Consider the following 13,910-nt stretch of genomic DNA (forward strand, 5'->3'; position numbering starts at 1 on the left):
TGAAGTAGTATATGGTTTTAATCCTCTCACATCCATGGATTTGATACCTCTTCCTAATCCACAAGATTTTGTGCATAAGGAAGGAGTAATCAAAGCCGACTTTGTAAAGAAAATGCATGAGAAGATTAAACTCCAAATACAACAACAAAATGAGAAGTACACAAAATAGAACAATAAAGGGAAGAAAGAAATATTTTTTTAGGAAGGAGACTTAGTTTGGCTTCACCTTCGCAAAGATAGATTTCCAACTCAAAGGAAGTCCAAACTAAGTCCCCGAGGTGATGGACCCTTTCAAGTCCTCAAGCGATTCAATAACAATGCATATAAATTGGACCTACCTCTTGAATATGGAGTTCATGACACTTTTAATGTAATTGATCTTTCTCCATTTGTAGGTACCAATGACGATGACGAGCTGGATTTGAGGACAAATCCTTTCCAAGGGGGAGGGGATGATGGAGGAGGGCCAAGCACATCCCACCATGAAAGCCAAGACCCAAAGCTAGACCATGATGAGCGTCTAGACTCAAGGAAGGAGCGTCTAGGACGTGAAGAGGGGAGGCTACACATGGAGCGTCTAGGGGGAGGCCTAGACCGTCTAGGCCCAATTACAAGATCAATGGCCAAGCACATTCACGCCTAATTGAATGAAACCACGGATGGAAGAGAGAAAGCCTTGTACATGTTACATGGAGGCCCATTAGGGGTGCTTAGTAATTAGAGTAGTGTAGAAAGCATAATTGAGTGAACATTCTAGAATCTCTTTTGTTTTGGCCGGTCATGAGCACATGTGCCATGTGCTAGGTGATTTGCATTTCATTTGGCTTTCATTTCATTAGATATTAGCTTAGCTTCTACGGCCATTTAGCTTATAAATAGGAAAGCCTACACCTTGTATTTCCAAGTTTATTGTGAGTAAAGTTATGCTGCCATTTTGTGCCAAGCTTTGCTTCTCCCTAGAACTCTAGGCTCTAAACTTCACATCCTTCACCTCTCCTTGGGCTAGCCGAACCTCCCAATATTCATACATACCATGCACCTTCAAGATCAACATCACTCTTAAGAGGATCTTGCACACACACATCCATAGCTTCCGCACCATCTCTTACATGATTCAAGAAGACCTTCATGAAATTTGCCATCATGTAATACACTTCTAAACATGATCCAACTCTATAATCTGATCCAATAAGAAAATGTCCATAATAACTATATAAAAAGGTACAAAATCCAAGAACTAGGTACATCATTATATAATGCTTAGAGTACCAAGTGTCGAATACTCAATTCTAACTTTAGCATCGGAATGCCTTTTTGCAGGTACCATCCAAGTCTGAATTTTGCAGAGACCGAGAGGCAAATTTAGAGGAAGAGAGAAAAAAACTTGATTGGAGAGGAATAGAATTAATGACCAACCGAATGAGAAGGTAGAGGAACAACTTGAATCGTTCTTAGTTCCAACCCTGTTCGAGAACGCTTCCAAATTCCACAATCCACAAGGTTTTTTTATGTAAAATATAAAAAAAAAAAATCAATTTGTGTCGAAGACATTCATGCTTTACAAAATGTGTGGAAACTTTTTTATAAAAATAACTTTTATATTGTAAAAAATAACTTCCTAATTACACAATCCAAAAGTTTTTTTTCCATACAAAAATAACTTTTTGATTGTATAATCTAAAACATTTCTTCATGAAAAAAATACTTTTTTAGTTATACAATTCAAAAATTTTATTCCAAAAAATACTTCCAAATTGCACAATCATAATGGGGATTTCCATATTTATATAGAGGTACTAAAAAGTATGTGGATACAAAAAGAGGTGCAAAACGAAAGTAGGTGAGTGCAAAAGAAAATCCCATCGGGGTTGTTGTAAAGGCATTTCATTGCAATAACACATTATCATGCAATAATCATAATTTGATTTCTCATTTTTAATCTAAATTTTATAACTTCAGAAATGAAAAAATAAAACTAAACCACAAGACAACTAAAATGTTACAGTTTATAAAAAATAAGTAAAATATTCCAGGATCACATTCAAACCCTAACGTAGTTTGCATGGGCAAACAAGATTGCAAGGGTGGGTATCATGAAGTAACTACAAATAATGAATTTTACAAAACTTGTCTATTGACAGCATAAAATTTGGGATTTATGAACAAGGAACAAATAATTTAACAGACAAAACAGCTCTATGAATAACTCAATGGAATCGTACTTCAAGTGAGCTTACGCCATAGTCCTCCCTTGGATGCTGTTAAGCACTTCACTCGCCGGAAAACGAAACCAACCTTTGGAGGTCTTCCGTCAACAAGTGAATTTTCATATATCTCTTTGCAGTCTTGAATCACCTTTTCAACAAAAGTAACATATGTCAATTTACAAAATCAATCATTTCTCCACCCTTCATGAGATCATTTTACTTTATGAAACTTCGATTAATCTGTTTTGGACTCTTAGAAGTTGGAACTAACTGATTCCCCATAAAGATTCTCATATAAATTGAGTCCACTAAGTTGTGGCTAGATTTTACCACACATAGATCCACTAGAATTTAAAGTTCAGACCATGTTAAATTGATAATTTATAGGTTGGGGAATATCTTCAAAGAAGAAATATTCATGCATTAAAATCAGAACATACGAACTCCAGCCGTCAACTTGATTACAAAAGAACAAACAAAACCAAATAAATGCTCCACCTATGTACTTATCTTCGAACATATTTCTTGAGTTAAAATTAAAACAAAACAAACATAAAGTTTTATTTACCTCTTTGGCATCCTTCCGAGGAATGCCTTCTCGTAGATTAACAAGTTTCTCAACAACTTCAGGCTGAAACAGTAAAAAAATATATTATCCACCAGGATAACTCGGTAGAATTCTTCATTAGTTTTGAAATTCGAATCATATAAAGCTTTTAGAAGTTAATTTTCTAAGCAAAAGATAAATTATGTAATAACTTGAAGAACTGATACTTCCATTTGCAAATGCAAATATTGAAATTAGATTAGGCATCATGATTTTACCGGGCAGTCAGGTTGATGTTCAAGTATATTTGTATAGATGAGTGTGAAGGTATCCAGGCTCTCTGCTGAAGCAAGTTCCCTCAAGTCGCTAAGTACACTCACTCTATTTTCAACTTTCTAATCCACCATGAAGGAAATTAGAGTAAGAAACTTGGACTGGGTGTCAAGATAAACATATATGGAACTGGCACAATCTCCACGTTAGAGAGCAACAGTAACAAAAGTTGTAAAAGGAACTCACAGAAACACTGATATGTTCCCTAAAGAAATCCATGATAACCTCCTCATCTAGCCTCATCCGTTCAATAGTTTCTTCCTTAATGTAATTTTTCTGCAATTAAAATATAAATGAGACAATCAAGTCAAATAAATACATAGCTGTTAAAGAAAATCTGCACAATTTTAGTACATAAAAAATCAACAATTGTTTTATTGACAACAGAACCTGTGTTAAAAGATGATCAACATAAACAATCACTGTTTCTTCCAGGCAGGCTTCAACAAATCTCCTAAAAGACCGTTCTTCAATATACCTTGAATATATGGGTAGTTGAAACTTAGTTTTACTCATAAATGAAATATTTAACAATCAAAGTTCAAAGTTCAAAAATATGCAATAGAAGACAGTCGCACTAGCAACTTTATAAACCAACTTCAGATCTTATACACTGAAAATTTATAGCTAATCTGGTATGAATAATTTAAGAACATTGGAATAAGATGTGACAATAAAAAAGAGTAAACAGTTAAAACGAGAGAATAATAAAAACAAGTATTGCCACCAAAAATAATCCCAAAAAAGGAAACTAAATTCCATCAGATGGGAGAATTTAGTATAAGACTTGTCTTTGGCTCTTCTATTCAGAAGTCTTTGTTTTGGCATAAGGCTTGTCTACACTATGGAATATATTTAAATGTGAATTTTACTTTCATTTTTATTGTGTTAACAAACACATGAAAGAGCGTGCAGCACCCTAGTCTAAAACAAGAAGACCTTTTATTGTAAGTGAGAATAGAAAAGCTTGACCCGCAACTGTATTTGGATAATCAAGATTAAACTTACTTAAAGATTACATGAGAACTTAAAAAATGCACATCACTTTGTTCTAATCCAAATCATTCATATAAATCAAATGGTCAACACTTGGTGCTTGTGTCTATTACTCTGAAAATAAATACACCCTCACTTGGGTGCACACGTGTCGTGGTGAGGATTTTCCATCTCATGCTACTATAATATTTTTACATTTCTATCTCCCATGTACAATAAAGGATCAACGTGTTAGACAACCCTGCTAAACCTTAGAAGTTTAGCAGTCTATAAAAACCGCATGTGGATCCTTACTGAAAATATTACTGTTTCTACACAGATACCAGAGACAGTGCCATGGCAGATACGGAAAATTAAACAAGGTAAAATTATAGACAAGACAATATACTCACATTTTTACATCGCCAAAATAATCACCAAATGTTGCAACCAAGTACTCAGTAACCTGCCCCTCACTCCATTCTGATAAATGCAAAGAAATGAACACTAAAGTATTGCACTAAACAAGGTGCTAAAGCATTCAATTGATGATATATAAAAGAAAACATAGTAAATTTAACAATGAGGATATTGTAAAGGATGATTGATAATTGCAGAAAATGTGATGTATATTTTCTGATTTGGGAAAAATACAGAAGAGGTAGAAATAGAATATAAGGGAATAAACCTGTACACTAATCTATCCCTGAAAATCAGGGAAATAATTCTCCCTGTAAGGAAATAAAATTGATCTTATCCACATTAAATCCTATTATAGGCTATACAAATCAGAATTGGATGATTCTGATTGATACGTGCTGATCTCCAATAGATTCTGATTGATATGCAGTGATCTCCAACAATAATAGTACATAAATCCAAATATGCAACTAATTAGCAGCAAGTATCAAGTAAAAGAATTTTAAACTGGTATTATCACAAGCTTTAAACACTTAACAATAATTTGCAACTTATTATATCTTGAAGTTAAAGACAATGTGCATTTCCTATTTAACTATATGAATTTATTGTAGGAGAGTATACAATTCCAAAAACAGGAATACTGCTAAAAGAGAAAAAATCCCTGGTAAAAGCTATAAGCATAAACCAGAAAGACCCAGCTAGTTAATTGTAAAAATTATTTTACCTTTCTGGTATAGCTTCACCAGTAACTCCTGGACACCAGGATCTTCAAATATCACACTGACAGTTTGATGCACAGCTTCCTATCACCAAGAAGAAATTCAATGTATCGGAAGTCAAATTTCTTCCAAGCAAAACATATTCATAAAAATTGCAATTGCAGTGAACTTGTGTCTGATTTTAATATGAAAGTATGTAGTGTAAACTAGCAGAAAAATGAAAAGTGATATGTAAAATTTAGAAATAAAATGTCTGATTTTTCACTTCACGGCTTCAAATCCTAAAAGCAAGCTCTCCTCTTGGAGGCATAAGGTTGTGTACATTTACTCTAATGAAACCCCACTAGTTCAGAGACTCATGCACTGAGTTGCCCCCTTTTATTACGAACCTTTGTCACATTCATTTTCCTCTATGTTAGTTGGTTTTTCCTGTTTTTCTCTTATGTTTAGGAAAAATCATTATTGTTGCTCTTTGTAATCCTTTATCTTAATTAATTTCCCATTTTATCAGATAATAACTATTATAATTATAGAAATAAGGAGTAGATCATATATAATCAGGAATATCTACGTACATTTTATCAGGAACTTTTTTTATTAATTACTGTATCATATCTTTGTTGTTAGAGGATAACAAATCTCCTCTATTTAGTGTATTAATTCTTTTTTCCTAATATAAATTAAACACTTGTGCTGTCTCAGAAACACATAATTTCAACTTAATGTTTCTATCTTCCCTATGGTTTTATAATAATAATCAAAATAATAACCAAATAAATAACCAGTACCCAAATGCACTACAGATCATTGGTCCACGGCATTTTTCACAAACTTAGCATACAGATATTTACAAACTGTAATTACAAGATAAAAAGATTTAAACAAAATACTTGATGAAAAGATTATGGCATATATATAGAATTATCCATATCTGTCATACACAACTCTTGATCATTTCTAAACAACTACACAAATTTGTCATGCACTTGGATAAACTTAAAATTCTGCAACTAAAATTTGTCATGTGGCTTCTATTTTTGTTTTTGTAAGCATGGTCATTGTAGATTAATGGAATCTCCCAAACATACATACAAGGGAATGATTTTTTTCTCAATTGAATTTTTTTTCATATCGCTGTCCTTTGTTTTTGCTCCAATATCAACTGTTAGGGAAGATTCTTTATCCTCCAAACTTCTAGTAATTTCATCTCTTCATCATAATGCAATGATTTATCAAATCATAATTTTTAATATATGCGCAAATGGATGTGATCTACAATAAACCGATGATCAATTCTGTATGTGATTAAGAATCCTCAACTACAAGAATAATGACAAAACTACAACCAATTTAAAACCTTGGTTTATATCATTTTGAATTTCACAAAAATGAGGCACAACTGGTTTCTAATCCACAATCATGCGATCTCATGATTTGTATCACATTGAAATATCTGATATTATTAAAATAATAAGTGTCAAAAAAACTGATACATATAAATATATGCTATAGAGAAAATTTCAGAAAATTCCATGAAGAATAAATGCTTGTAGAAGTCAAAGAAGATGAATGTCAATTAAATGCATCAATATTTCACTGAATAATTTCTTTACAAAAACAACACTCACACACACACGAGAGAAGTATTAGAATAAAAAAATTGTACACTCTTCCATACCTTAGCTACGTCAAGAAAACCCTTACAGGTATCTTCAAAATTAACCTGTAGTGAAACAGAAACACAAATACATAAAGTCAAGAAAATGATTGGGTAATTAATCATAAGTACGACAATCAGGTGAGTTTTAGACAATTTTGAAACAACCCAAAATTTTTGGAACAGAACAGGAAACTGATGGGTTAAGGGAATTTTCATCTTTGGGAATTTTCATCTTTGTGATACCCAAGAGGAAGACAAGCAAACAACATCAATCTAGAATTCTTAAACAGCTAAGTTAGTTGGGCTAACCAGTACCAGTTCTACTACAGGTAATTAACTAAACTAGGTATGCAAAAACATCACTACAAAGATTGCAACCCCAACTAGGTTGACACTCCTAACTATATCAATCATTTGCACAATACCTCAAATTTATTGAAAAAATAAAGAAAATAAAATAAATACAAACCAAGTGGTGGGTCTCCAGTCTCCAAAACAAGGCAATCGCCATTTGTATAACAAGAGTAGAGAAGGAGGACGGACGAAGGTTATTGTTTTTGTTGCATAATCAGGAGAATTATGTTATAATTAAGTGCAGATTCTATTTTATATTTATTAGGACAGATTTGTTAGTGATTTGATTTTATTTGATTTGTACAGCTTTAAACACTCATTATTTCTGGCTTTCATTGCCTATTATTTCTTTCTTTAATTAGGTTGTAAAACAGTCTATAAATAGAGACTGTAATCACATTTGTAAGATATCTCAGAAATATATTTCATCTATTTCTTTCCACTTGGTATCAGAGCTCCTGATCTAGGAGACTCTGCTTCCGCAATTTTTTTTTAGCCTTCATTGCTGTAATCATTTTCCTTGATAGCCTTCATTGCTGTAATCATTTTCCTTGACAGCCTTCATTGCTGCAATTTTTTTTTTGGACAGCCTTCATTGCTGCAACTTTCTATTTTCCTTATCCTTTCTTCATTCACCACCACCACCACCACCTTGCACCATTGACCGTTACTGCCACCGCCATTGACCACCCCCGACCACCACCACTGACCACCACTGCCGTCGCTTGCCGGAAACTGCCACTGCTCGCCGGAAACCGCCACCGGAAAATTTTTCCGGCGGATTTCTTTTTTTTGTGTGTGAACAGGATCAAATTTTGCCAATCTGAAAAACTCAGTTGGTTTTGAACTCTCATGGACTCCCTTAGTAAGCCATCTAGCTATTATTCCTTTACTATGAGTGGTAAGAGTTCTAGTTTTTTATCCTTTAATGCTTCTAGTACTGAAAATATCTGGATTATAGACTCTGGTGCTACTGATCATATGACACCTCATTCCTCTTCTTTTTCATCCTACACTACTTTATCCAGTAAGCCATATATTACTGTTGCTAATGGTTCCACTACCCCCATTAATGGTCGTGGTAACATTCACCTTCAACCTTCATTTCCTTTAAAAAATGTGTTTCATGTTCCCAAACTATCCAATAACCTCTTGTCTATTCAAAAGATTACCCAAGATTTAAATTGTGCAGTGGTATTTTTCCCTTCCCATTGTGTTTTTCAGGATCTTGCCACAGGGAAGACTATTGGAATTGCTAAAGAGCAGGGCGGGTTATATTATTTACAGCATGAAGAAAGTAAAAAGGGTGCTAGACTACAGGCACACACTTCTAATCTTCAGCAAGGTCGTGAATCTTGGTCATCCTCTCAGATATGGCTTCAACACAGACGTCTTGGTCATCCTCCATTTAGTACCCTAAAGTCCTTATTTCCTGTTTTATTTACAAAAGTGTCTGCTGAGTCATTTCATTGTGATGTTTGTCAGTTTGCTAAACACCATAGGACAACTTTTCCTCCCAATGGTAATAAAAGTTCTAAACCTTTTGATCTTATTCATTCAGATGTATGGGGACCTTCACCTATTCCTAATATCTGGGGTGCAAAATGGTTTGTTTCATTTATTGATGATTGTACTCGGGTTACTTGGATATTCCTCATGAAAGATAAGTCTGAAGTTTTTCACTTGTTTGTAAAGTTTTACAGAATGATTCAAACACAATTTGAAAGTCCAATTAAGAGATTGCGTTCTGATAATGGAAGAGAATATGTGAACCAAAACCTTTCCAAGTTCCTTGAGGAAAATGGAGTTGTTCATGAATTAACCTGTGTGGACACTCCTCAACAAAATGGGGTTGCTGAAAGGAAAAATCGTCATCTCCTTGAGGTTACTCGAGCTTTACTTTTCCAAACATCTGTTCCTAGATCTTACTGGGGGGAAGCAGTCCTGACTGCCGCTTATTTGATTAATAGATTACCCTCTCGGGTTCTAGAGGGTGTTACTCCTATTCAGGTTATGACCACATTGTATCCTTCTATTCCCATGTTGAATAGTCTTCAGAATCGTGTCTTTGGTTGTCCTGCTTTTGTCCATGTTCATAGTCCTTATCGGGGTAAGTTAGATCCTCGCGCCATCAAATGTGTCTTCATCGGTTATGCCCCCAACAAAAAGGGGTACAAATGTTATCATCCTCAAAGTCGTAAAGTTTATATTTCCAAAGATGTCACCTTCCATGAAACAGAGTCTTTCTTTCCTAGTTCTCAGCTTCAGGGGGAGAGTATTCAAGAAGTTGAGGACCTTGAGTTGCCACCTTTTCCTTTGTTGCAAGATTTCGTTCTTAGGGAGGATGACAAAGACCCTGCACCAACATCATTACCAGAGAAGAATAATGAAGACAAATATTTTGGAAAACAATATCAGCGAAGGCAACAAGAACCCGTCCTGGTCGAACAGCAACTACAATTGTCTGAACCGGAGGTAAGAACTCATACCAGTGAGACTCTTGAGGACACCTTAAATAATGGTTTTGAACCTAACCTAAATGATTTACCTATTGCCTTGAGAAAAGAAAAAAGATCTTGTGCCAAATATCCTATATCCCAATTTGTGTCTACAGAAAAACTTTCTATGCAGCATCAGAGTTTTCTTTCAGCTATTGATTCTATCAAAATCCCTACATCGGTACAAGAAGCCTTAAAAGATGAGAACTGGATTCGAGCCATGAATGAAGAAATGAGCGCGTTAGAAAGGAATGAGACTTGGGAGATTGTAGAGAGACCAAAAGATAAGAAAGCAGTGGGTTGTAGGTGGATATACACAGTTAAGTATAAGTCTGATGGCACACTGGATCGGTATAAAGCAAGGTTGGTTGCAAAAGGGTACACTCAAACCTATGGGATCGATTATGAGGAGACTTTTGCTCCAGTGGCAAAAATGAATACCGTCAGGATTATTCTCTCCCTGGCAGCACACTTTGGTTGGGCAATGCATCAATTTGATGTTAAAAATGCCTTCTTGCATGGAAGCTTGGAGGAAGAAGTATACATGGAGATTCCACCTGGTTATGGTATTGTTAATGAAGGGAATAAGGCGTGCAGACTTAAGAAGGCCCTATATGGTCTTAAACAATCACCTCGTGCTTGGTTTGGAAGGTTTACTCAAGCTATGGTATCTCTGGGGTACCGACAAAGCCAAGGTGACCATACTCTATTTATAAAACATTCTCAGAATGGTAAACTCACTCTACTTTTGGTCTATGTAGATGATATGATTATTACAGGTGATGATTGAAAAACAAAATTTGAGGGAGAGACTAGCGGCTCAATTTGAAATGAAGGATCTTGGGAAGCTGAAGTACTTCCTTGGGATAGAGGTTGCTTACTCGAGACAGGGCATCTTTATTCCTCAAAGGAAATACATCCTTGATCTTCTCAAAGAGATTGGTAAGTTGGGTTGTAAGCCCACTGGAGTGCCAATAGAGCAAAATCATAGGATTGGGAATGATGAGGAAAACCCAAAAGTGGAGAAGACACAATATCAAAGACTTGTGGGAAAACTCATTTATCTTTCACACACTAGGCCAGATATAGCCTATGCAGTTAGTGTGGTTAGTCAATTTATGCATGATCCAAGAGAAAGACACTTGCAGGCAGTAGATAAAATTATTCAGTACTTAAAAGCCTCTCCAGGAAAAGGATTGCTATTCAAAAAGGGGGAAAACTTATCCATGAAATTATATACTGATGCTGACTATGTAGGATCGATTGTTGATAGGAGATCCACCACAGGCTACTGCATGTTCTTGGGTGGAAATCTGGTGACATGGAGGAGCAAGAAGCAAAATGTAGTTGCAAGATCAAGTGCAGAGGCAGAATTTAGAGCCATGGCTCAAGGGGTGTGTGAACTATTATGGATGAAGATCATACTTGATGACCTAAAAATAAAATATGAAGCTCCTATGGGTTTGGCATGTGATAATAAGTCCGCTATCAGTATTGCACACAATCCGGTTCAACATGATCGAACAAAGCACGTAGAGATAGACCGACACTTTATTAAAGAGAAGTTGGATGATGGTCTTATAGCCACTGAGTACATCCCTTCAAGACTCCAATTGGCAGATATGTTTACTAAGGGACTTCCCACAAAACAATTCGAAGATCTTACTTGCAAGTTGGGAATGATAGATATACATTCACCAACTTGAGGGGGAGTGTTGCATAATCAGGAGAATTATGTTATAATTAAGTGCAGATTCTATTTTATATTTATTAGGACAGATTTGTTAGTGATTTGATTTTATTTGATTTGTACAACTTTAAACACTCATTATTTTTGGCTTTCATTGCCTATTATTTCTTTCTTTAATTAGGTTGTAAAACAGTCTATAAATAGAGATTGTAATCACATTTGTAAGATATCTCAGAAATATATTTCATCTATTTCTTTCCACTGTTTTCAATGTGGCCAACAATTTTGGGCATTCCATGGGCGTATTGAAAGGAAGTTAAGAGTGCTTATGTTGGAGGAGGATGAAGGAGAATCAAAAGAAGAAATATTAGAAAAGGTTGAATTATGGAACCAAAGTTAAATGTTGATCAGGAAGGCACAGTTTCCTTTAAAAACAAAGATGCTACTGTACTAGGAGGTATTATAGGAAGTTTCTTATAAGGCAATTATTAAAGTAATAATTCTGAAATAGTAACCGAGTAGATGATGTGAATGATGAAGTTGTGCAAGACATGGATCAGCAGGTGGGCTAACTAAGGGGAAAACTAGTTATGCAAGCTTAACACACAAGAAACAGAAACAACTATGGAGATAGTTATACAAGCTTAGCCGGTGGTATGCTAATAGGAGAATAGGATATGATGGGGAACAGCTAGCCATTTTTGTGGTGGTTTTGGAAGAAAAATCGTTTTGTCTTAGGAACCTAGGATCTGGGTTTTCCATTTGGAAGAACTTGGACTCATCAAGAATAATATCTTCCTTACACTATTTTGTTCTATATCAATTATTTAAATGGTTTAAAAAAAAATCGGATAACGATGATTTGGCTGCGAGAGGGAGGCTATGCACATTGGTGAGTCACTACCAACTATCCAAGTCATCCAATGCAGCAAGGACTCAAAACATAGAATCCTGAACTTGAGAGCCGATTCTTGAGAAATACGTCATATTTCTGTTACAATTTTGTTAATAATTCAGTGCAGTGTTGTTATGTTCTTTTTTGAGAATGACAAATTGATAAGAAAGAAAACCTCCTCATTCACAACATGCATCAAAGAAAGAATATACATGATCTTTCCCGACAAAATTTAAAGAACTTTAGTTCCCAAAGACTATGTCAATAACCAACAGTTGCAAGTTAATGAAATTAGGAAAAACAACAAAATCCCAGAAGTTCAAACCTGTTCAGCATAAATCTGTGGAAGGGCTTCTATGGTGCTATTACTTAGCTCCATTGCAAGGTCATAGCAACGCAAATTGTTGTTAATCTAAATAAAATGTTGTATTGAATGTCATTTTATAAAATAAATAAAAAATCCTACGCTGAAACAATAAGCCAACACTTGCAAAAAAAATTACACTAACCATAGCGCATAAAGGTTCCAGACCAATTTCAGAAGCTGGCTCTTCAAGTCTCTTCTTTTCAGCTGCTTGAAAATCAATCATTACCTGTAAAAACACATAGTATAACCTAGGATACAAAGCTACTAATATAAGCAGTAAGCACTACATAATATCTTTGAGGACAAGTTCATAGATTTCTGGTGATATCCTCCCAATGATGATATGTTGCACTCAAGTCTCAAATACTAAGTTTCCTCCAGTTTTCCTTTATTTACCTAGAGTTTAGTTTTCAAACAGATAAATGTATAATAAGCATCAGTTACGCTACATCCATATCTTATCTGATATTACCTGAATGGTTGCCAGGGCAATTCTGTATAACATGAGATCAGTGCTATTATCCCGAACAATTTGCACTTGCTCACCAAGTATCCTGAAGAGATCAACAGCAGCAGGAGTATATAACTTCCCATCTTCAGTTTTCTTTGGGGGCTGAGTTCTATCTGCCTCTAAAATATTCAAGTACCATTTCTGAAAATATTAAGAATAAAGCTTAGTCCTTTTGTATGATAAAGAAATTACCCAAGAAACATCTTAGATTACTAAAGCTAAAAAATAAGCAAGATAGTTAGGATTACCCTAGTTGTAGCTTGCATTCTCTCAACATAGGAGTTCATTAGAGGATCCATTGAACCACTCTCAGAACACACTTGGGCTAGAGACTCATCAACTCCAAGCCCAATCAGATTATCTTGATATTCAACCACCCAACCAGTTACCTGTTTCGTAAAAAAAATGTAAGCATATGTATTTTTTTCCCATAAAACATTCAGAGCAATAGAGTATACTTATATATGTATATTGCTGAGTCAGCACATAGTCAGTGTTAGTTAACCAACAATCAGTCTGTTATGCTAGTTGGAATTAATTGGATTATCCAGTTGTCATTCTATTATGACAGCTGGAATTGATTGGGGTTAGGTCTACCTCGTAGCCCAAGCTATTTCTCTATATAAATAACTGAGCTCAATGCTCTCTGTGTGTAATCAATTCATTTTACAATTTAACAAAATTTCACTTTCCTTTTTCACAGTTTCTCTGACTTATTTAAGGTAATCTGA

At 34.9% G+C, this 13,910-nt stretch overlaps 1 protein-coding gene across 4 annotated transcripts in view; it reads right to left on the reverse strand.

The window, feature by feature from the left end:
* Positions 1-1,985: 1,985 nt before the first annotated feature.
* Positions 1,986-13,910, reverse strand: part of SEC6 — a 37,904-nt gene continuing 25,979 nt past the window's right edge. For 3 of the 4 annotated variants that reach the window (XM_068623594.1, XM_090296197.1, XM_068623595.1), the window contains 12 exons: positions 13,428-13,568; positions 13,141-13,320; positions 12,811-12,894; positions 12,627-12,713; positions 6,883-6,927; positions 5,210-5,288; positions 4,476-4,545; positions 3,478-3,565; positions 3,274-3,363; positions 3,033-3,149; positions 2,776-2,838; positions 1,986-2,355 (listed from right to left, as the gene is read on the reverse strand). In XM_068623594.1, coding sequence (XP_068479695.1) covers positions 2,224-2,355; positions 2,776-2,838; positions 3,033-3,149; positions 3,274-3,363; positions 3,478-3,565; positions 4,476-4,545; positions 5,210-5,288; positions 6,883-6,927; positions 12,627-12,713; positions 12,811-12,894; positions 13,141-13,320; positions 13,428-13,568 — 1,176 coding nt within the window. In that variant the 3' untranslated portion in view covers positions 1,986-2,223. The remainder of the gene's footprint in view (positions 2,356-2,775; positions 2,839-3,032; positions 3,150-3,273; positions 3,364-3,477; positions 3,566-4,475; positions 4,546-5,209; positions 5,289-6,882; positions 6,928-12,626; positions 12,714-12,810; positions 12,895-13,140; positions 13,321-13,427; positions 13,569-13,910) is intronic. The other variant, XR_016516168.1, reaches the window with a different exon arrangement.

Source organism: Phaseolus vulgaris, chromosome 10, assembly GCF_051622355.1.
Source record: "Phaseolus vulgaris cultivar YP4 chromosome 10, ASM5162235v1, whole genome shotgun sequence".
Taxonomy (NCBI): Eukaryota; Viridiplantae; Streptophyta; class Magnoliopsida; order Fabales; family Fabaceae; genus Phaseolus; species Phaseolus vulgaris.